The sequence below is a fragment of the Monodelphis domestica genome, chromosome 2 (assembly GCF_027887165.1).
Source record: "Monodelphis domestica isolate mMonDom1 chromosome 2, mMonDom1.pri, whole genome shotgun sequence".
NCBI classification, from domain to species: Eukaryota; Metazoa; Chordata; class Mammalia; order Didelphimorphia; family Didelphidae; genus Monodelphis; species Monodelphis domestica.
This window is the reverse complement of record NC_077228.1, coordinates 255,046,769-255,067,431: the sequence shown is the minus strand read 5'-3', so window position 1 is coordinate 255,067,431 and position 20,663 is coordinate 255,046,769. Positions and strand designations below refer to the sequence as shown.

Genomic DNA, 20,663 nt, shown 5'->3' with positions numbered 1-20,663 from the left:
ATGTGAGAACTGAGGGGAGGGAACTTGGATGGTTTCCTTAAAGATAGAGGGGTCTGAGGACTGAGGTGGTTGGTTGGAGAGGTTTTGGCTCTGAGAGGTGGTGCTTTGAGAGTTGGCTCTGAAGGAAGCTGGAGGTGGAGGCCCCTGAGACTGTTTCTCCATTTTGGTCAACTGATCTCCTTTCTTTGCCCCAGCTATCTAAGGGCTTGGGCCTTTTGGCCCAGCCTAAACAGAAGGGGTATTTAAGCCCTATTCCCTTCTCTCCCCTTTCTCTCTCCTTCTCTCTCTAATCTCTAATACCTTTCTTCATCCTGTTTGTAATTAAACTCCATAAAAGGTTGACTGCTGACTTGAGTTTTCATTTAGGAATTACATAGCTAAATTCCTTGGCGACCTTAAATTAATATATATCAGTCTTTTAAAGTGATTTCCTTGTCACATTGGTCATATTAAATGATGAATGTGATGAATTGAAGCATGGAGAAATCTACATGAATAAAGTAGGCAGATCCAAGAAAACAATAAGCACAAATTAAAACCAAAAAAAACCCCACACATATACAAATAAAAATGAAATGTCCCAAAATTATAAAGGCCAAGCATACCTGCAAAGAAGATACATGAAAGGACATTCCTACACCAAATCTTGCAGAGATGGAAGGTCCACAAGTGTTGAATAATGCACATATTCAACATTTTAGTTTACATAGATCATTGTGCTGATTTTTCCTCCTTTTCTCATTGAAAATAATATTTTATTATTTGGTATTGGTTTCATGAGAGGAGGAAGCACCCTGGGAATTACACTGAAGTTAAAAACAAAACCCAAAGGCTTTAATTAAAAGTTATCTTAAAATTCAAGAAATAAACTCCTAAAAATGCACTCTAGCTCTATAGAAATATCTGCTCTATAGAAAATCTGTTGAGTTCAGGGTTAGAATCACTAAATATTTACTATGCATCATCATGTTAGAATGATTTAAAATTGAAAATATTCTATTCAGTTACACAATGTGCCAAGTGGAGAATACAGAAACAAATGTCTGAATTTGTACCATGGAATTATTTGATTACAACACAAGAAAAATCTATCTTGATGGACCAAAAAAGGATATATTAAAATCTAGTATTTTTTATGTACCTACCATGTGTACCCCTGTGCTAAAAGCAGATGGGTCTAAATCTCATGATCCCTACTGTAAAGATAATTTTAGGATTGTGACTTAAAATCTAAATTAATTGGTCACCAGGGAAAAAAATCCCAAATAAAATGCCCAAGTCAGTCTGGAAATTTATGGTATTTTGAATTAATATAGAGGGATTTAAGGAGAAAGAGGGAAGAGTATATAGGTTTTTCTCCCGCCTGGCCTGTGCCAGGAAAAGTCCAAGATTTATGCCGCTAGGTCTCTGAAGGAGATTAGAGGCTTCTAAGAGGATAAGTTTGGAAAGTAAAGGAGAAAAAACTCAGCCAGAAACTCACCACCGAACTGGACAATAGCTTGTACCCATATAAAGATACCAAAAGGCTCAGCACACTGCCACCAGCCAAATCTCCACCACCAAAAGGTACTTGAGAGAGGAAGTGAGCCAAATATATAGACCTTTCACTCTTATGTCCCCCTCCTCTAAATGCCCATTCCTTAGTTTTCATCTTCTTTGATTACATTATATCTTTAGAGTTATTTAACACTTCTTTGTTAAGTTCACCTTTTGTTAGTTACTTGACCTTCTTGTGATTAATTTACCCTTTATAGTTACTTAACACCTTTTTTGTATTAAAATCTAAAAATAGACTTAACTTAAAGTTCTAGCTTCACTATAAAGAATTAAGTACCTTCATTTTTCAATCAGGAGATTACAACTTTATCTTCACCATAAAGTAAGATCTAAGTAGGGTGGAGTAATTTAAAGTTCACAAGACATTCCTGATTTTGTTAGACTTAGTAGGGTAGAAGAATCTAAAATTCATACTATTCTATGTGATTTAAAGGATTTAGGTTCCCCCAAACATGTCTATCTAGTCTTTTCCATCATTTAGAAGGCTAGACTTATGCCATGATGTGGCGCAATACTATATCAACTGATGGGATATGGTATTGCAATCAGGGCTCATCAATCAGGGCTTTACTTATCTGCAAAACCTCTAATTCCTAAAACCATGATTCTACTAAAACTCTTCTCTTAAGGCTTAAGTGGAGACACTGATCTCTAACGTGCTAAATTTAATGGCTATTATTCATTTGACATTTATGTAACTTTTGGCAGTGATCAACACCTCTTCTTGACCCTGGGTGCCCCCCCCCCCCATTGTGGCTAATTCCCAATAGGGTAGTGTTTACTTGTGCTTCAAGGAACCATGAAACATCTTAGGTTCTATGCTCATACCTAGGGATATAATGAAAAGCTTAAGACTCTGTCTCTGTCTCTGTCTCTCTCTTTCTTTCCCTCTCCCTCTCCTCTCTCTTCCCTCTCTCTCAGGAGGCCCTGGGTTCAAATTTGACTTCAGACAAGTTCTAGCTAGGTGACCCTGGGCAAGCCACTTAACTCCCATTTCTTAGTCCTTAAGACAGAAGATAAGGATTTAAAAATATATATATATATATATATATATATATATATATATATATATATATATATATATATATATATATATATATATATATATATATATATATTTAAATATGTGGAGAGAATGGGGGCAGGTTATATTCTCAGGGGCACTGTGAAGTCCTAAAGCTGGAATGAGAAATGATCTGAGGAGGTGTGATTTTCAGATTTGAAATTTATTTTCCAGAATGATGATTTTTCTGGAGATCGTGATTTCCAGAAGAGCAGGTGGATGGGAAATGATGAGGTGAATTCCCTGGGTGTTATCCAAAAAAGGATGATCTGAGATGAGCTTCCAGTTGCCTACATTCCACCCCAAAACTTACACCTTACCCAATCAGAAAGATGGCCAGGACTGTGATAGTGAAATCACCTTTAAAGACTGGTATATATTAATTTAAGGTCACCGAGGAATTCATTTATGAAATTCCTAAATGAAACACCCAAGTCAGTATGGAGTTTCATGGTGGTTTAATTACAACAGGAGTGAGAAAGAAGGAGAGGGAGAGAAGGAAAGAAAGGGAAAGGGAAAAAGGTTAACTCAACCTTCTGGCTGAGCCAGAGGGAGCTTAGGCCCGGAAGGCCAAGGTAGAGAAGGAAATCAGTCCTTCACTCACGTGACCGATCTGAAAGAAAGCTGCCTGCAGGTCTCCATGCTTGAACTCCTAGAACGAACTGGCACCTATCCCTGTCCACAGGAAGTGAGCAAACTCCAGAGGCTGTTCTCTATCTCACTTCCTGCGCCTCACACGTACCAAGGGTGGCTCAAGCTTGGCTTGGGACAGCCCAGGTGGGCAGTTAGTTATTTCTGATTTGCCATTGACTAGCACATGCCCGTGTAGTATGGGTGTGCACAATTTTGGGTGCTAGACCAAGCAAGATAGAGATTTAAAAATCACAGGACCCAGGATTAAAGAGATGTTAAAGGAGGTGTGAGTGTCAGATTTGATGTCACCTTAAAGAATGATGAGTTTCTGGGATTGTGAAATGCAGCACAGTAGCAGAGTGAGAAATGAAACCCCAGTAAGAATGTCCCTACAGCAATTTGGAACTATGCCCAAAGGGTGCTAAAAGAATATCTACCCTTTGACCCAGCCATAGCACTGCTGGGTCTGTACCCCAAAGAGATAATGGACACAAAGACTTGTACAAAAATATTCATAGCTGCGCTCTTTGTGGTGGCCCAAAACTGGAAAACGAGGGGATGCCCATCAATTGGGGAATGGCTGAACAAACTGTGGTATATGTTGGTGATGGAATACTATTGTGCTAAAAGGAATAATAAAGTGGAGAAGTTCCATGGAGACTGGAACAACCTCCAGGAAGTGATGCAGAGCGAGAGGAGCAGAACCAGGAGAACATTGTACACAGAGACTAATACACTGTGGTATAATCGAACGTAATGGACTTCTCCATTAGTGGCGGTGTAATGTCCCTGAACAATTTGCAGGGATCTAGGAGAAAAAAAACACTATTCATAAGCAAAGGATAAACTATGGGAGTGGAAACACCGAGGAAAAGCAACTGCCTGAATACAGAGGTTGAGGGGACATGACAGAGGAGAGACTCTAAATGAACACTCTAATGCAAATACTATCAACAAAGCAATGGGTTCAAATCAAGAAAACATCTAATGCCCAGTGGACTTACGCGTCGGCTATGGGGGGTGGGGGGGGAGGAAAAGAAAATGATCTATGTCTTTAACGAATAATGCTTGGAAATGATCAAATAAAATATATTTAAAATTAAAAAAAAAAAAAAAGAATGTCCCTACATTAAACTTTTATATCTCTAGCTCCTTTAAGCATTTAGATGCTATAACATTCCATGGATTTTATTTTGTTCTGTCTCTTTTTGTCTCTGTCTTTCAAGGATTGTCATTTGTTCCCCTAATGGAATCTGCTCCACAATGAACAATTTTAAATGAAAAGAATCTTTCTGTCCTAACCTTATAGTGCCTAAATATGTATATCTCATTCCTCATTTTATTACCTTTTTGCAAGGAGGTGGGCAGCATTTTTTTTTTCATTTCAGTCTTATAGATAAGAAGTTTATTATTGCAGTGACCAGTTCTTTTAAAGTTGTTTCACTTTATAATGTTCCTTGTCATTCTTTTTTATTTTTATTTGATCAATTTCAAATATTATTCCTTGGACACAAAAATCATATTCTATTCCTCCCTCCTCTCCCCCCACCCCCCTCCATAGCCAACTTGAAATTCACACGTGTCCTTGATCAGAATCCATTTCCATGTTGTTGGTGTTTGCATTAGGATGTTCATTTAGAGTCTACATCCCCAATCATATCCACATCGACTCATGTGATCAAGCAGTTGTTTTTCTTCTGAGTTTCTACTCCCATGTTGTTTCCTTTGAATGTGGATAGTGTTCAGGATCACTGCATTGCCGATAATGGAGAAGTCCATTACATTCAATTGTACCACAGTGTACAATGTACAATTGTACCTCTGTGTACAATGTTCTCCTGGTTCTGCTCCTTTCGCTCTGCATCACTTCTTGGAGGTTGTTCCAGTTCCCATGGAATTCCTCCACCATATTGTGCACCTTTGTGCACAATAGTATTCCATAACCAACATATACCACAATTTGTTCAGTCATTCCCCAATTGAAGGGCATTCCCTCATTTTCCAATTTTTTACAACCACAAAGAGCGAAGCTATGAATATTCTTGTACATGTATTTTTCTTTATCTCTTTGGTGTTCCTGTCATTCTTAAATAAATTCTTCTTCCAGTTCCGCTCACTTCACTCTGTATCAAATTCATAGATGTCTTCTCTGCCCATGTTTATTTGAAACTCTTTTCTTATAACACCATTCCATCCATATATATATATATATATATATATATATATATATATTTTTTTTTTTTTGGTCACTACAGAAAGAACTCCAATAAATATTTTGGTACCTAAGGGTCCTCTACAAAGCTCATTAAGTGATCTTGAGGGTAGAGGCTTAACATTGGCATAGTGGGATGAAAGGGTTTATATAGTCTAGTGACTTTTAGGGAATAGATGCAGAAGGTGTGTGTGTGTGGGGGGGGGTGTGAAGAGGGGAAATCTAGCAGTTGGGAAAAGATTCAGTAGCAGAAGTGGTGATGGTGGTGGGGATAATTTCACAGCTAGGCCAATAGTACTTCAATATACCTATTCTCCCAACATTTCTCATTTTCCTCTTATGCCATCTCTGCGATTTGATGGATACGGACAATGGAACAACACGTTTTGCTTTGAGTTTACATTTCTCTGGCATTTTGGGAAAAAAAACCGTGGTTGTTATATTGGATTTTCTACATTGCAAACTGCATGTTCATGTCCTTGGACCATTTTTATATTGAGGAATGGCCTTATTAATGAAAATCAGGGAATATTAGGTTCCCTTGACAAAGAAAAAACTTCCCTGAGGTAACCACTTTACCTTCTAAAGTTATGACGTCTGGCATTAGGTCTTATATACTTTTAATTTTACATGATCAAAGCAGTCCATGTTACCTTTTGTGATCCTCCCTATCCCATATTTCAAGAAAGCAATGTTTTTGGAGTTTTTGGAGTTTTACTTTCCTATGCGCCCATGAGATGCTGGATACTATGCCTTGTTTTGCATCCCTCCAGTTTTTCCAGCATTTTCCCGCGCAAACTCTTTAGCTTTTCTTTTGAATTACCACAAAGGAGCGATAGCAGGTCCTATTGTGCCGTTTATGCAACTTTCTGCCCGTGTTGGCCTGGGGTATTAAGGCCCGTTTAGTACTCTCCAGTCAAACCCGAAAACGGTGCAAATAAAGTACAACTACACTGGATGAAGATCAAGACTGGCGAGAACTGGGGGGAAGAAGAGGTGAGGTAAGGCATTATGTCAAGGCGACAAACATATTTCTCATCTTCCTTACAGCCCCTTACACAAGAAATAAGCAAGATTTACACATTACTTAATAGAAGGCTTACCAGAGGACACGCTGGACAAAGCCACACGACCCCACAAGGTTAGAGCTCTTTTCTTTGAAAGTGTGGGTGGCTCTTAAAAGAGCCCTTGGGTCAATTTTTTTAGAGGATTTTGCTGTCCAAGCCTACTTGGAGCTGGTGTACTTGGTAACAGCCTTGGTACCTTCGGAAACGGCGTGCTTGGCCAATTCCCCGGGCAGCAGCAGGCGCACGGCCGTCTGGATCTCCCGGGAAGTGATGGTGGAGCGCTTGTTGTAGTGCGCCAGGCGGGAAGCCTCGCCGGCGATGCGCTCGAAGATGTCGTTGACGAAAGAATTCATGATGCCCATAGCCTTGGACGAGATGCCCGTGTCCGGGTGGACCTGCTTCAGCACCTTGTACACGTAGATAGAGTAGCTCTCCTTGCGACTACGCTTGCGCTTCTTGCCATCTTTCTTTTGCGCTTTGGTCACCGCCTTCTTAGAACCCTTTTTCGGGGCAGGAGCAGACTTGGCGGGTTCCGGCATGTCGAGGAATAGAGCGAAGCAAAAGCTCAGAGAAACTCAAACGCGGATGTTTGCTCTCACTCAGTCGGTGCTACTTGTAGTGCGCGTATTCAAATGAGAGATTGGAAATCCCTAACGCCGGATTGGATGAAGCATGTTCAAAGCCGTTTCCGTATTGGGAGGAGCATATGCAAAGGACCAGATGACCGTCCAAGTTTTCAATTGGCTGGATAAGCAAGAGCGGCTCTGGACCAATGGGAGAGCTCCGTTTAGCCTCCCGCTTGATAGTATAATAGGTCCTGCGTCCTGCGAAAAGGGGGAAAAAGCGGCGTGTTTTTCTAAGTTTCTACCAAGAACTGCTTTTTCTGTTCGATATGTCTGGACGCGGAAAGCAGGGAGGCAAAGCCCGCGCCAAGGCCAAGTCTCGTTCTTCTCGGGCAGGTCTGCAGTTTCCGGTGGGTCGGGTGCACCGTTTGCTCCGTAAAGGCAACTACTCGGAGCGAGTCGGCGCGGGAGCGCCAGTCTACCTAGCAGCGGTGCTGGAGTACTTGACTGCTGAGATTCTGGAATTGGCCGGCAACGCGGCCCGTGACAACAAGAAGACGCGTATCATTCCCCGCCACCTACAGCTGGCCATCCGCAACGACGAAGAGCTGAACAAGTTACTGGGCAAGGTCACCATTGCGCAGGGTGGCGTTCTGCCCAACATTCAGGCTGTGCTGTTGCCCAAGAAGACCGAGAGTCACCACAAAACCAAGGGCAAGTAAAGGGGTTTCATGAAGGTTAGCCCCAGAAACCAAAGGCTCTTTTCAGAGCCACCCATTTTTTTCAAAGAAAAAGCCGTTACACGCCCCGGTCCCCAACTTAAAAAAGCTGTCCCGACAGTAGGGGGTTAGGATCAAGCACAAGTATTGGGTTTCCAAGTGCAGCCCAGTCTGTTAGCCCTAGTCTTTGGCAATACGAGGATTTCTGGAAGGCAACCCAACTCACTTGTCCCGGGGTTGCCAGTAAGTGTCAAGCGAAGGGTATATATATGCATGCGCGAAAAGCATTCTTGTGTGCCAGAGGACGTCCCCAGCGTCCCGGGACATTCTTGCGAGTCAACACACCCAACATTTCATGCAAGAAGCGGAAATATTTGCTTTTGGAAGGGGGCGGGGGTTCGAGCCAACATCGGGGAACGTACTAGCAGTATAGGCTTGCAGAAGTGCGGAGAGCTGTTAATGGGCTCCCGAATGTGCAGGCAGCTCAGATCTCGGTCGTTAAGTGTTAGCCGAGGCTGAAGAGCGAATCTCTTCATAGCCAAGCTGGCGGGTCACGGCTTGGGATGTCCCAAGAAGCAAGCCCTCATCCGAGGCGCTTGAATTTTTCCGCTTTTGCGAATACATCCCCACCGCCACGCATTTTGCCCTCCCTCCGCACCAAGAGTGTAGGGAAACTGAGGAGGGAGAAAAGTATTGTATTAAGCTCTTTCTGAGGATTTGGGGTGGCTCTGAAAAGAGCCTTTTGAGGCTTCTAAAAGCGGAGTTCTCCCATAGCACCCTTCATTTTTTCTTTGGCGCTGCCTTCTTAGGCTTGGCCGCCTTAGGCTTAGCCGCCTTGGGCTTAGCCAGCTTAGCCTTAGCAGGGCTCTTGGCCACTTTTTTCGCCTTGGCCGCTTTGGGCTTCTTTGGGCTCTTGGTGGCCTTCTTGGCTCCCACCGCAGCCGGCTTCTTGGCCTTCTTTGGCGTCTTCTTGACACCTTTCTTAGCAGCTGCCGCCCCTGCCGCTTTCTTGGGCTTCTTGGCTGCACCGCTAGCCGGCTTCTTGGCCTTGGCGGCAGCCGCCTTCTTGCCCTTCGCTTTGCCCTCGCCGGCAGAAGCCTTCTTGTTGAGCTTAAAAGAACCGGAAGCCCCGGTGCCTTTGGTCTGCACCAAAGTACCTTTGCTCACCAAGCTCTTGAGCCCCAGCTTGATGCGGCTGTTGTTCTTCTCCACGTCGTAGCCAGCTGCCGCCAGCGCCTTCTTGAGGGCGGCCAGAGACACGCCGCTGCGCTCTTTGGAGGCTTCCACAGCCTTAGTGATCAGCTCAGACACCGGGGGGCCTGCAGCTTTGCGCCGGGCTCCTCCAGCTCCAGCAGGCTTCTTGACCTTCTTCTTGACCGGAGTCTTCTCAGCCGGCGCGGGGGCTGGAGTGGCCGGGGCGGCGGGCGCAGTCTCAGACATCGTTTCGCGCTGCGACTGGGTCGGAAGAAACCTAGGACGAGATAAAAAAATAAAAAATAAAAAAAGGAAAGACAGACCACCACAGTCGCTATATCCCGGGACGCTGGGCCCGTGAGTATATATAGACAAGGGAGCCGCGCTGTGATTGGTTCGCGGTGCAACCCGCCTTCTCAGTCTCTTACAGCCTCTCCACTCTCCTTCATGGTTGTGTTTCTTACCCCTGAAAAAAGGGAAAAAACACAAAAATCCTCGGCACCTAATCGCGCTATTTCTATCCGAACCTGAAGCCAGAAGACTCTGGGTTCGTGTGCTGCCCGGCTTTTCGCTGCAACCTCAAATACTGCGCTCGGAGCCTCTCCCAATCCCCCTAACTATCCACGAAACTCGGGTCAAACGCAGACTACTCCCCGTGTTTCCTTCAAATTTGAAAGCTGTCCTGTTACCCCTCATGGCCTTTCCCCCACGGCATAGTTCTACAGACACTCGACTTCTCACTTATTAAAAAACGAAAAAGATTCTCTTCCCATTGACATCGAAATCGCGTTTCTCAGTGAGGGAAGTAGCACAGGCTCTTAGGCCATTTCGGCATAGGGATTCATGGGAATGAGATGCTGCAAGAAGGATTTTGCATCCAACACAGACAGCTCCCTTCAGGACGTAGGTGGCTTTGGAAGGTCCTTGGACCACGAATACAAAGTTCCACCTCTTGAATTTCAACCCAAGAAAGGCCTAGGTTTTGATGGGGATGGGTCGGTCTCCGGCAGAAAGGGGGTGGGGTGTGTGGAAAAGAGGGAGGGGGACAATGGCAACCATGCAGCTTCCTCACTTCCCCCTTCCAAGCAGTTCAAAAACATCACCGAATCTCTCAGCTGGGAATGCACCACAGGTGACATCTAACCTAAACTGTACCAGAACAGAGATCTACACTGTACAATGTACCCCCAATGAGTGGCCTGCAGCCTTTGCTTTGCTTGAAGGGGGATGCAGGGGGATCACCGCTAGAAGCAGCCCTTTTGCACTTAAGGATAGCTCCAAATGGTTAAGAAACATTTCCCCAGCCACAAAAGCCACCGTCAGCCTCTCTGCATCTGAACAAACCTAATTACTCCTCCAAACCACCCTCTGAGTTCAAAGCTATCCTGTGCTACCAGACCTTCCCCTTCTCAGTACCATTTCACTAAATGCCTCCCTGTCCCTTCTTCTCTAGCACCTCACCCACCACATATGCATTCATACAACCTTCAAGCTAAACAACTTCTGTTTCTTCCAAAGACCTCTAGGCCCAGGCCCCTCTCTCCTCTTGAAGATGTCAAGCTTGTCACTGAACTTTCTAAAATTGGTCTCCCAGAACCAGACACAGCACTCCAGAAGTGGTCTCCAGTGGACTCTAGTCTTCATTGCGCACATTAGATCTAAACTTTTCTGGCTTCCTTATCTCACAACTGAATCCTCTTCACTTAAATCCCCAGGTTCTTTTCACAGGAGCTATTGTCCTGACAAAGCCTCTTTTTGAACCCAAGGGCAGGAGAGTTGTCAATTTCCCCTATTGAATAGCACCTTATTCGATTCACAGTGATGCTCTCCCCTGTCCAGGGCTGTTTGTCAACTAGCTTTCCCTCATGTGAAAAACCTTTCCTTTCCTGCATCTGTACCCCAGGCCTCTGTCTTGAATCTTCTTTTTGAATAGTTCTAAAAAATAAGCCCCCCCCCCTCTTTTTTTTGGAGTCCCATACTTTCCTTTAGATCAGTACTCCTGACACTATGATTAGAATCAGGCCACACTTTTGAATTAAATTGCCATTTTCTACTCTTATTTCCATCTTCTGTCTTTTTTTTAAATAATCTAAAGTCATCACTAAGTTCCCTATGCATGCCCACTGGTCTTTTCTGACAACTCTCTCTTTTCTTCCTCATTAGAAGTAGGCTTCTCTTCATCTTTAGGTGTTTCAGTCTTGGGAGCCTCTCATTCATTTCTCCTAGGCTCATTTCTGCTCTAATGGAACTTTAGGTCAACAGGTCCTCTCCATCCTTTCTTTGAAGCCTTTGCAATCTTCTCTCTCAAAATCCAAGGTGGTGGCTGGCTTTCTTCTTCTTTTCTATACTACCACCAATTGTTAAGGTCCCAATTATCTCCACCTAAATGTGCATCATTCCTTTCCCCAAACCCTAGAGCAAACAGTTCCTTCTTCTTGGATCCAGAGCAGCAGTTGCTCTTGTTGCTTCTACCACCTTTCGAAGTGTGAGATAGCTATTAAAGGAAGGCAAGAAATTTTTAGCTACTCTGACCCTATAAACACACACACACACACACACACACACACACACACGCACTCGTGATCTTTCCACAAGAGGAATGATGGAATTGACGGAGAGAGAGAGTAATTAGGCCATTTTAAATCACCCAGAAAATGTGAGGAGTGTAACATGTAGTCAGCTGAGAAAAGTCAATTAAACCACAAAGTGGTTGTGGTGGGCCTGTTGCAGAAGATGTGGAGTAGGCTAACTACACTAAGCTCGACAACTGATTGTGTGTGTACGTGTGTGCCTGTGTGCAAGTGTTGGTCAAGGGATGTGACTGGCATTGCCCTGGACGTTGGAATTTGTAGAGCAGCTCCAGATAGACTTGACAGGGAGAAAGGAAGGAGAGATCAGAGGTAAACAGAAGGCTCAAAGGGCTGCTCTCCTCCATGTCTGAATTTCTTCCCTTCCCCCCATTGCAATTCCGCCTCCATCTTTCAAAAGGAAAGTAATGGCTGGACGGAAGTGGACGTAAAAGGGAACTGGAGAGAACTAGGGAGGGAGGAAGGGGTTGTTGGCAACCCCGCCCTTGAGAGACCTGTTTGAACCCATCGACCAAAGTTTTCCTTTGTTTTGTTTTGTTTTGTTTTTTTGTAGTCATATTCGTTTGCACGTTCGATTCCTAGGTGTTGGGATTGAATGATAAAAATAGGCTAAGGAAAGGCAGGACTTTTATTCAACAACTTCCTCACAGAAAAAAAAAAATCTTTGCCAAAAAACAAACAACAAAACCCAAACCAAAAAACGCAGTCGTAGACTCCCACCACAGCTTTCAAGGAGGACAACTCGAAGAGTGCAAACAGACGAAACGCTAGCAAAGGGATTGCTATCACTACAGAACTGAATTGAATTGAAGGCACGGATCTCCTGAAAGCAAATAGGTAAAATAACACTCGGGAAAGATTCCGGTGAGGCTCCCCTTTCCCTCCTCTCCAGAAGGAGGAAGCTGCAGACCACGCCCACAGGGTGGACCTTACTGCTTATTTTCCTGGGGCTGTCTCCCACCTCCCGTCTGCCCCGCCTCTTTCCTGTTCTCAAAGAGGTCCGCCGGCGGAATGGGTCGCTGTCTATATATACCGTGGCCGTCGGCTGTTGGGTACCGTTCGTTGTTACCGCTTTCACAATGTCTGGCCGTGGTAAGGGAGGTAAGGGTCTTGGCAAGGGAGGTGCTAAGCGGCACCGGAAGGTGTTGCGGGATAACATCCAGGGCATCACCAAGCCAGCCATCCGGCGCCTGGCTCGGCGTGGTGGCGTTAAGCGTATCTCTGGGCTTATTTACGAAGAGACCCGCGGTGTTCTCAAAGTGTTCCTGGAGAACGTGATCCGAGATGCTGTCACCTACACGGAGCACGCTAAGAGGAAGACCGTCACTGCCATGGACGTTGTATACGCTCTTAAGCGCCAAGGCCGAACTCTGTACGGCTTTGGGGGTTAATCCGCTAACTTGGAGCCTGTGATTGCCGTGCCTTCTGCACCCACAAAAGGCCCTTTTTAGGGCCGCCCACCTTGTCACTTAAAAGGAGTTGTGTGCATAGTGTCTCCTGGGGGTCGTTTTAAGTGTTCCAGTGCAGCTTTGCTCATTGAGGCTGGAGGATCTGCGGGTTTTATTTATGTACTTTTTTGAGGAATTCTGCTGGGGTATTTATGTTTTTTTATTTCCCCCAGTTCCACCTCTGTACCTTGCTTCCGTTCTCTAAAAAACGTGCAGGTTGTAGAAGCAATTCTGTTAAGATGGGGTGGGGTGGGGCGGGGCGGGGCGGGGCGGGGCAGGGCAGTTGTACACAAAACCCTAACCCTCATCGCTAAGTAACTGAATTGGGTTTTAGTCCCAGGAGGCCGGACTGTGCTAGCACGTCGCCTGTTCTCCACCTGATTGGATAACATTTTGTGAAGAGCCCACTCCGCAAGTTGGCGTCCGCTAGTTATGATGGGAAAAGGACGTAGCTCTACTAGACATGCGCCAAGCAAGGTGTAGGGGAACATAAAACCCTGTATTTAGAATCGGGCTACTTGCGTCCTGCCTCTGCTGCTTTTCTCCTGTTGACCTTAGGGAAAGTCAAGCCACTTCTTTGTACATCTCGTCACATTTAGGTGACTTTTACTAGGGTTTCCCTTCCCTACGTAAACCTTAATTTCACAATTAGGTATCACTTATACTCAGAAGGAAAGGACGCATGTGATTCAGTAAGAGACAGAACCAGCCTCACTGGGCACAGGCCGTCCCCAGCCCAGTTTGCCATTTCCTTAAAGGGCATCCCTCTTACTGCTCTGTTTAAAGGTGGCTTAAAAGAAGGGTTCAATCTCTCTCTCTCTCTCTCTCTCTCTCTCTCTCTCTCTCTCTCTCTCTCTCTCTCTCTCTCTCTCTCTCTCTCTCTCTATATATATATATATATATATATATATATATATATATATATATATAAAATCAACTGAAGGGAAGGGGGAACCAGGGAATAACTTCTAACCCACCCCAGATGTTAAAATCCTAAACTTTTCTATAATTATTCTAAACTAAATTTAAAGGTAAGGAAGAATTCCTAGAGGTAAGGACAAAGGGCCCAGAGAAATCTCACAACCAGGAGTCCTTGGGGTCAAGCAGAAATCCCAGTGACAGCTCTGTGGGTCCACACAGGATTAATGTGAGGTAATCACTCACTCAACCATTCCTTCAAGATGGTGCAATTTCCTGGCAGCTTCAAAGTCTTTTCCTTCAGAGAGAGCCAACTCCACTTCTCTGTCTTTTTCCAGACTACAGTCAGTCCCAACTGCCTCTCAGCTTCTCAGTCCTCTGGGAATGTTGACCGAGTCCTTGCCCTGTGGGATCCCCTGCTTCTTGCTTTTTGCAAAGCTAATCCTTTATAACATCTCTCAGATGCACTCTCCTCTTTCTCTTTTTCTTATCATTCCTCACTTATGTCCTCAGATAGCTCCCCCTGGCTTTGTCTAATGTTTGAAATTATTTTCTGGAATAATATGTAGTTTGTCAAGCTCTAGTAAGGGTGCAAGGAGGTTAGAAAGATAGGAATTTTAATAGAGGTCTTTAAAATGTCAGGATTTTATATTTCATCCTGAGGATACGAACCAATAATTTTTTTTTTTTAATATTGGGGTCAGGTGAGGGGAGTAGGAATATGTGAGTGAAGTGGTCAGATTCCCTTCAGGAAGGTCAAATTTAACAATTCAGTGAAACCTTGACTGGCCTGGGGACAGGCTAGTCAAGGATACCAACCAGAAGATATAACTGCTTGACCTAATGTTGTTAGGCCACGATCAACGGGAAATTGCCCAGAGATTATCACAGGCAATGTTATCTTGCCCCCAATAAATGCTAGTCATAGAGATAGGTGTAGATTGCCGAGAAGGTAGAGAAGACAGTCTGATTGAGTTTCCCCCTTGTGCTATTTCCTTGCTTGCACAGAAATAAGTACTACAAAAGACCAATGCAATTAGGATTTGTCATACTCTCTTAAATTATACTTTCTTATTCTGAGAAGGTTTGTGTTTCACTACCTAGGGAATCACTGAAAGGGGCATTGTGTGACTTGTGACTTATGGAATGTGTGAAACATGTCTACAAAGCTGTCCTGGAAACAAAATGGAAAAATTCCTTCCAGGTATTCTTAACAGATATCACAATGTGTTGACTTATGGATCCATTTTTTTAAAAATGCTAATTAATTTCTTTAATAGAACTTATTCCTAGGTATTTCAGCCTCACCCTTCCCTCTAAGATATCTTGACAAAAAGATATGTATATATAAATTGTGTTTCTATTTTTCAGGTCATTATCTGGGGGTGGACATTCACAAGACATTCTTCAAATAATATTCCATAGCTATGTTCTCTTAGTTCTACTTGTGTTGCTCTTATTTCACATGAATCTTTCCAAGTTTTAAAGAAATTAACCTGCTCATTCTTTCTTATAGTGCAGTAATATTCCAACACAATCATAGATCACAATTTTCCCAGCCATACCCCAATTGAAATCCCCTCAATTTCTAGTTCTTTGCTACCTCAAAGAGAGCTGCTATAAATATCTTGAAACATGTAGGTTATTTTTCTTTTCCACTGATCTTCTTTGGTATACGTAGTTTTATAACTCTGGCATAATTCCAAATTGCTCTCCACCAGTAGTGATTAGTGAATGTCCCCATTTTTCCACATCCCCTCCAACAATACATTTTGCCCTTTCATCATGTTAGCCAATCTGAGAGGTGTGAGATGATATCTCAAGATCGTTTTGATTTGCACTTCTCTGATTAATAGTGATTTAGGACGTTTTTCATATACCTATATATGAACATTTTTTCATATACCTGTAGATGACTTTCATTTCTTTATTAAAGAAATTTATTTCTTTATTAAAGAAATTTATTTCTTTATTCTATCTGTCCATATCTTTTGCCAATTTATCAATTGAGAGATGATTTTTATTCTCAACAAAATTCTCTATATGTTTTAGATATAAGAAATCTGAGAAATTGCTTATTAAAAATTTCACCCTGATTTTCTGCTTTCCTACTAATCTTGGCTACATTTGTTTTATTTGTATAGAAACTTTTTTATTTAATGTAATCAAAATTACACATTTTATATCTTACAATATTCTCCATCTCTTGTTTACTCATAAATTCCTTTCCTATTGTAGCAAGGGAAGGTAGAAGTTGCAAGAATGATTGACAGGTCTTAAGACTTAGAAGCTTTCAGGAGCTGGTTGGGTCAGAGTTCCAAGGAGCAGTTTCCAACTGACTCTGTCTGGAGTTGAAAGTGAAGAAGGAAGGTGTGTATCTGAGACTCCCTGAACAAGCCACCTATCAATCAACTGGCCTTTAAGGATCAACTGGCTGAGGGTTAGAGGAAAATCTCCAGTCTTCCTGGTGGACAGATGGACTGGAGAAAAGACCTCTACCTTGCTGGAACCATTTGAGGACACCACAACTTAGATTCCTGATACCTGACCAACCATTGACTCTGTGTGTGTGAGATTCTGAATTTACTGTGGGATTTATTCTGGGTAAAAAGTCAGATGCTACCCTTTCCCTTATTCCTTTCCCAATATCTTCCCCGTCTTTGTTAATAAACTCAAGTTATTTAAATGTGATTTTTCCCTTGTGTATAAACCCTTTCCCCTTTCCTAAAATCCCCATAACACTATCCAAAAATCTGATTGGGTGTTGTTCCCTGTTCTTCTAATTAGCTTGATATATCCTTTTATGTTTAAGGTATGTATCAATTTGATCCTATTTTAATGAATGGTATAAGATATTGGTCTATACCTAGTTTCTGCCAAACTACTTTCCTGTTGTCCCAGTAATTTTTACCAAACCATGCATTCTTATCCCCAAAACTTGGATCTATACTTTTGTCAAATACAAGGTAACTCTAATCTTTTATTTCTGTTTGTTTTATATCTGTTCTGTTAGTTTGGTTTTTTTAAATAAAGTTTATATTTATTAGCTAATACCAGACAGTTTTAATAATTATGGATTTAATTTAAAATCCAGTTTTGCTAGACTTTCTTCCTTTACATTTAAAAAATTAATTCCTTTGGTATTCTTGATCTTTTGTTCTTCCAAATGAAATTTGTTTTTATTATTTCTAGCTCTCAATAAAATAGTTTTTTGATAATTTAATTGGGATGAATAAGTAGACTAATTTAGGTGGGAGTGTCATTTTAATTAGATTGGCTCTATCTACTCACTAATAGTATTTACCTGAATATTTAAATTTGACTTTATTTGTGTAAAAAGTGTTTTATAATTATATTCCTGTAATTACCTGGTTTGTTTTGACAAGTATACTCCTGGGTATTTTATTCTGTGTGGTTATTTTAAATGGGATGTCTCTTTTTATCTCCTGAAGAACTTTGTTGATGATATATTAAACAATGCTGATGATTTATTTGGGCTTACTTTATATCCTCCTACTTTGAATTTCCACATATGCTATCATATTATCTGCAAACAGAGATAGTTTTATTATTATTTGCCCATTCTGATTCCCTCAACTTATTTTTCTTCTCTTATTGCTATTGCTAGCATGTCCAATACTATATTAAATTATAGCAATGAAAATGGGCATACTTGTTTAACTCTTGATCTTATTGGGAAGGCTTATCTAGCTTATTATCCCCATTACAAACCATACTTGCTGATGACTTTAGGTGGATGATATGTATACCTGTGTGGAGTGGGTTTGGGGGGGGAGGGGCTAGCACCCCCAGAAATCATTCTAATGAGCAGACAGGAGACTTAGATAAGATGCTGATAGGCCTTTTATTAGAGAAAGAGCAGACAGCATGTCCATTGGCTTATAAAAATAATTCTTATTTTATAGGGAATCTATACAATGGTGCCTTCAGTTATCATCACTTGTTTATGAGTTATTGGTTTGACATACCCCTTACCCCCTTGTTGGTTCCTAGCTCTCTGAATCATGAGAGTTTTTCTCAAATTAACACTTTCTCCGTTTTAGTCATAATTCAGAAATGTGCAAGGTCAGAGCCAGAATCTTCTTAACAATTTTCTAGATAGGAGTTTTACTGTATCTTTTAGGCTCCATGGCCTCCTCATTGGACTTTGTACTGTAATTTTCTATGGGATTTCATTTTCTTAACCCTTGAAATGCTGATTGCAAGTCAATTGAGAGTCGATTACAAAGAAAAGGAAAGGTGTTTGACCACATAAAAAAGTACTAAAGGCAATCAGAAAGGGGGTCGAATTCGGGGAAAGGTCTAATCAGGTGAGGGAAAGGATGTCTATTGTTTGTTATATTGAGGTAGACTTCTTTTCTCCCTTCCCTGAAGGGTCTAGCTCAGTGGTTCTCAACCTTTCTAATGCCGTGACCCCTCAATACAGTTCCTCATGTTGCAGTGACCCCAAACCAAAAAATTATTTTGGTGGCTACTTCAAAACTGTAATTTTGCTACAGTTATGATTCGGAATATAAATACCTGACATGCATTATGTATTCTCATTGCTACAAATCAAACATAATTTAAACATAGTGATTAATCACAAAAACAATATTTAATTATATGTTGAGAAGTATTAGTCCAGCAGGAGGCAGCCCCGAGTGCTGGGGCGGGAGGTAAGTCCTGCCTGGGGAGGGGGTCCACAGACGCTGCCTTCTTCTTCCTGTCATCTCCCTCCAGCTCGAGCTGAGGCTTCACTTTGCTGGGGTTACTCGGCTCTGACTCTGGCTCCGTTATCCGCTCCAGGACTCGTTCTTAACCCTTCCGGAGCCAGCGCCCAGGTGCTCTCTCTGGGTCTCTGTTTGAGTCCGGTCTCCAGGCAACAGGGTAAATCCATCGCCACCAGGCTGCTGATAGGTAACTAATATTAGTACAATGTGCGGGCAGCAGGGTCCCCGTTCTTTCTGAGATCTTGCTGTAAAGTAACGCAATTTCTCAGCCACAGGCGACCCCTGTGTTTTGGTCGTTCAGCCCCCGCCGGGGTCGGGATCCACAGGTTGAGAACCACTGGTCTAGCTGATCTAATCTATATAGGAGAGTTACGGGGATAATTGATCAGAAACTATCATTACTACTCAATTTTAATGCTAACCATAGTTGTGAATTACACACTACTAATTGTTCATTTTTACTCTGTACATACCTATACTTTCCAGTGTTTCTAATGGTAACAAGCATTGTATTTTGTCAAAGAGTTTTTCTATCTATTGATATAATCATATGATTTTTGTTACTTTTGTTATTAATATAATCAATTAGGATGTGTGTCTTTTACTTAAGTGGGCCAAACTGGTGAGTGTATGGGCAGTGTTCTAGGATAGATACCTTAGGTGTAAGGATAATTTTAGTGTTGTGACTTGAAATCTAGATTTAAATGGTCGCCAAATAAAATTCCCAAGTCGGTCTGGAAATTATGGAGATTTTATAATTAATTAATATAGAGAGAAGGAATTAAGAGAGAGAGAGAGAGAGAGAGAGAGAGAGAGAGAGAGAGAGAGAGAGAGAGAGAGAGAGAGAGAGAATTAATTTAAACTGCTCTGGCTCAGACCTTCTCTGGTTAGATTATATCTTCTGAGTACTTCACACTTCTTTATTAAACTTGCCTTTTGTGAGTTACTTGACCTTTTTGTGATTAATTTAACCTTTACAGGTACTTAACACTTTTTTTGTATTAGATCTAAAAATAGACCTAGCTTAAGGTTCTGGCTTCACTATAAGGTATGAGTTAGGTACCTTCATTGTTCAATCAGGAGTTTACAACTTTATCTTTTCCTAAAATATGTCTAAGTATGGGTGGAGTAATGTAAAAGTTCCCAATACATTCCTGATTCTTGTTAGACCTCTCCATTGTTATCTCCATTGTTACAATAAGAGAATAGCTAAATCAAATCTTCTAAAGTATAGTCTGCGTAGTTTTTAAGATTCACATAGGTTAAGTATCACCAAGGAAAAATATTTCTCAGAAGTAGAGGACTTCATGAAGTCACACAGCTAAACCCAAGACAACAAATATCTGCTGTCTAGATGGATGTTAGCATGAATATTTGGTTCTTTTTTGCCCTCTTGATTGTACAGTTATGCATATTATCCATTATCTCAAAGTTTCCCGTTAATGAAGATTGTCTCTTACAATTTGCAATAACATGCTCCCTCCCCCTGACCTAGGGTCTTCTGGTGAGGCACCTCTTTGATTTCTCTTTTGAAGTGTCTCTTGCTTTCCTCTGGATGAAGTGCTGCTTACTGAACAAGTAGCTCCCTTTTAAAGCTAAGCAGCTGATTTGGCATAAGGACAAGGGGAAGACAGGACTCTCTTCTCTCTGGCAAGAATCTCCTCCTTCTGGCCTAAAAGTGCTCTTATCCTTGAACCCAAATTGATGAAATTCATCCACATGTAGGAAATGACTTTGACCCCTAGATCCTTACCCAATCTGAGTTGACAGCAGCCTTATTACTAAATCAATGATTTTTACCCTATGCAAAGTTCTAATCAGTATAATTCAGTTTAATGTGATTGTATATAAAGAAAAATAATTTCTTTTATATTAACAGACATATATATATATATATACATATATATACATATGTATGTATGTATAGTCAGTTAAGGCTAATCAGCTAATCTTAAAACATAATACAAT

At 42.0% G+C, this 20,663-nt stretch overlaps 4 protein-coding genes across 4 annotated transcripts; 2 read left to right on the top strand and 2 right to left on the bottom strand.

Moving 5' to 3' along the window:
* Positions 1 to 6,068: 6,068 nt before the first annotated feature.
* On the bottom strand, positions 6,069 to 7,071 carry LOC100011425 (histone H2B type 2-E). The gene has a single exon (XM_056814285.1). It carries the CDS (start codon positions 7,069 to 7,071, stop codon positions 6,691 to 6,693), a length of 381 nt encoding a protein of 126 aa, XP_056670263.1. The 3' UTR covers positions 6,069 to 6,690.
* On the bottom strand, positions 6,069 to 9,359 carry LOC130456843 (histone H1.4-like). The gene has a single exon (XM_056814280.1). It carries the CDS (start codon positions 9,252 to 9,254, stop codon positions 8,595 to 8,597), a length of 660 nt encoding a protein of 219 aa, XP_056670258.1. The 5' UTR covers positions 9,255 to 9,359; the 3' UTR covers positions 6,069 to 8,594.
* On the top strand, positions 7,425 to 7,817 carry LOC100011383 (histone H2A type 1). The gene has a single exon (XM_056814283.1). The coding sequence runs from the start codon at positions 7,425 to 7,427 to the stop codon at positions 7,815 to 7,817; it is 393 nt and encodes a 130-aa protein (XP_056670261.1).
* Positions 9,360 to 12,635: 3,276 nt separating the features above from the next.
* Positions 12,636 to 17,453, top strand: LOC130456844 (histone H4). The gene is made up of 3 exons (XM_056814287.1): positions 12,636 to 13,190; positions 15,067 to 15,166; positions 16,201 to 17,453. The coding sequence occupies exon 1, from the start codon at positions 12,676 to 12,678 to the stop codon at positions 12,985 to 12,987; it is 312 nt and encodes a 103-aa protein (XP_056670265.1). The 5' UTR covers positions 12,636 to 12,675; the 3' UTR covers positions 12,988 to 13,190; positions 15,067 to 15,166; positions 16,201 to 17,453.
* The last annotated feature ends 3,210 nt before the right edge of the window (positions 17,454 to 20,663 follow it).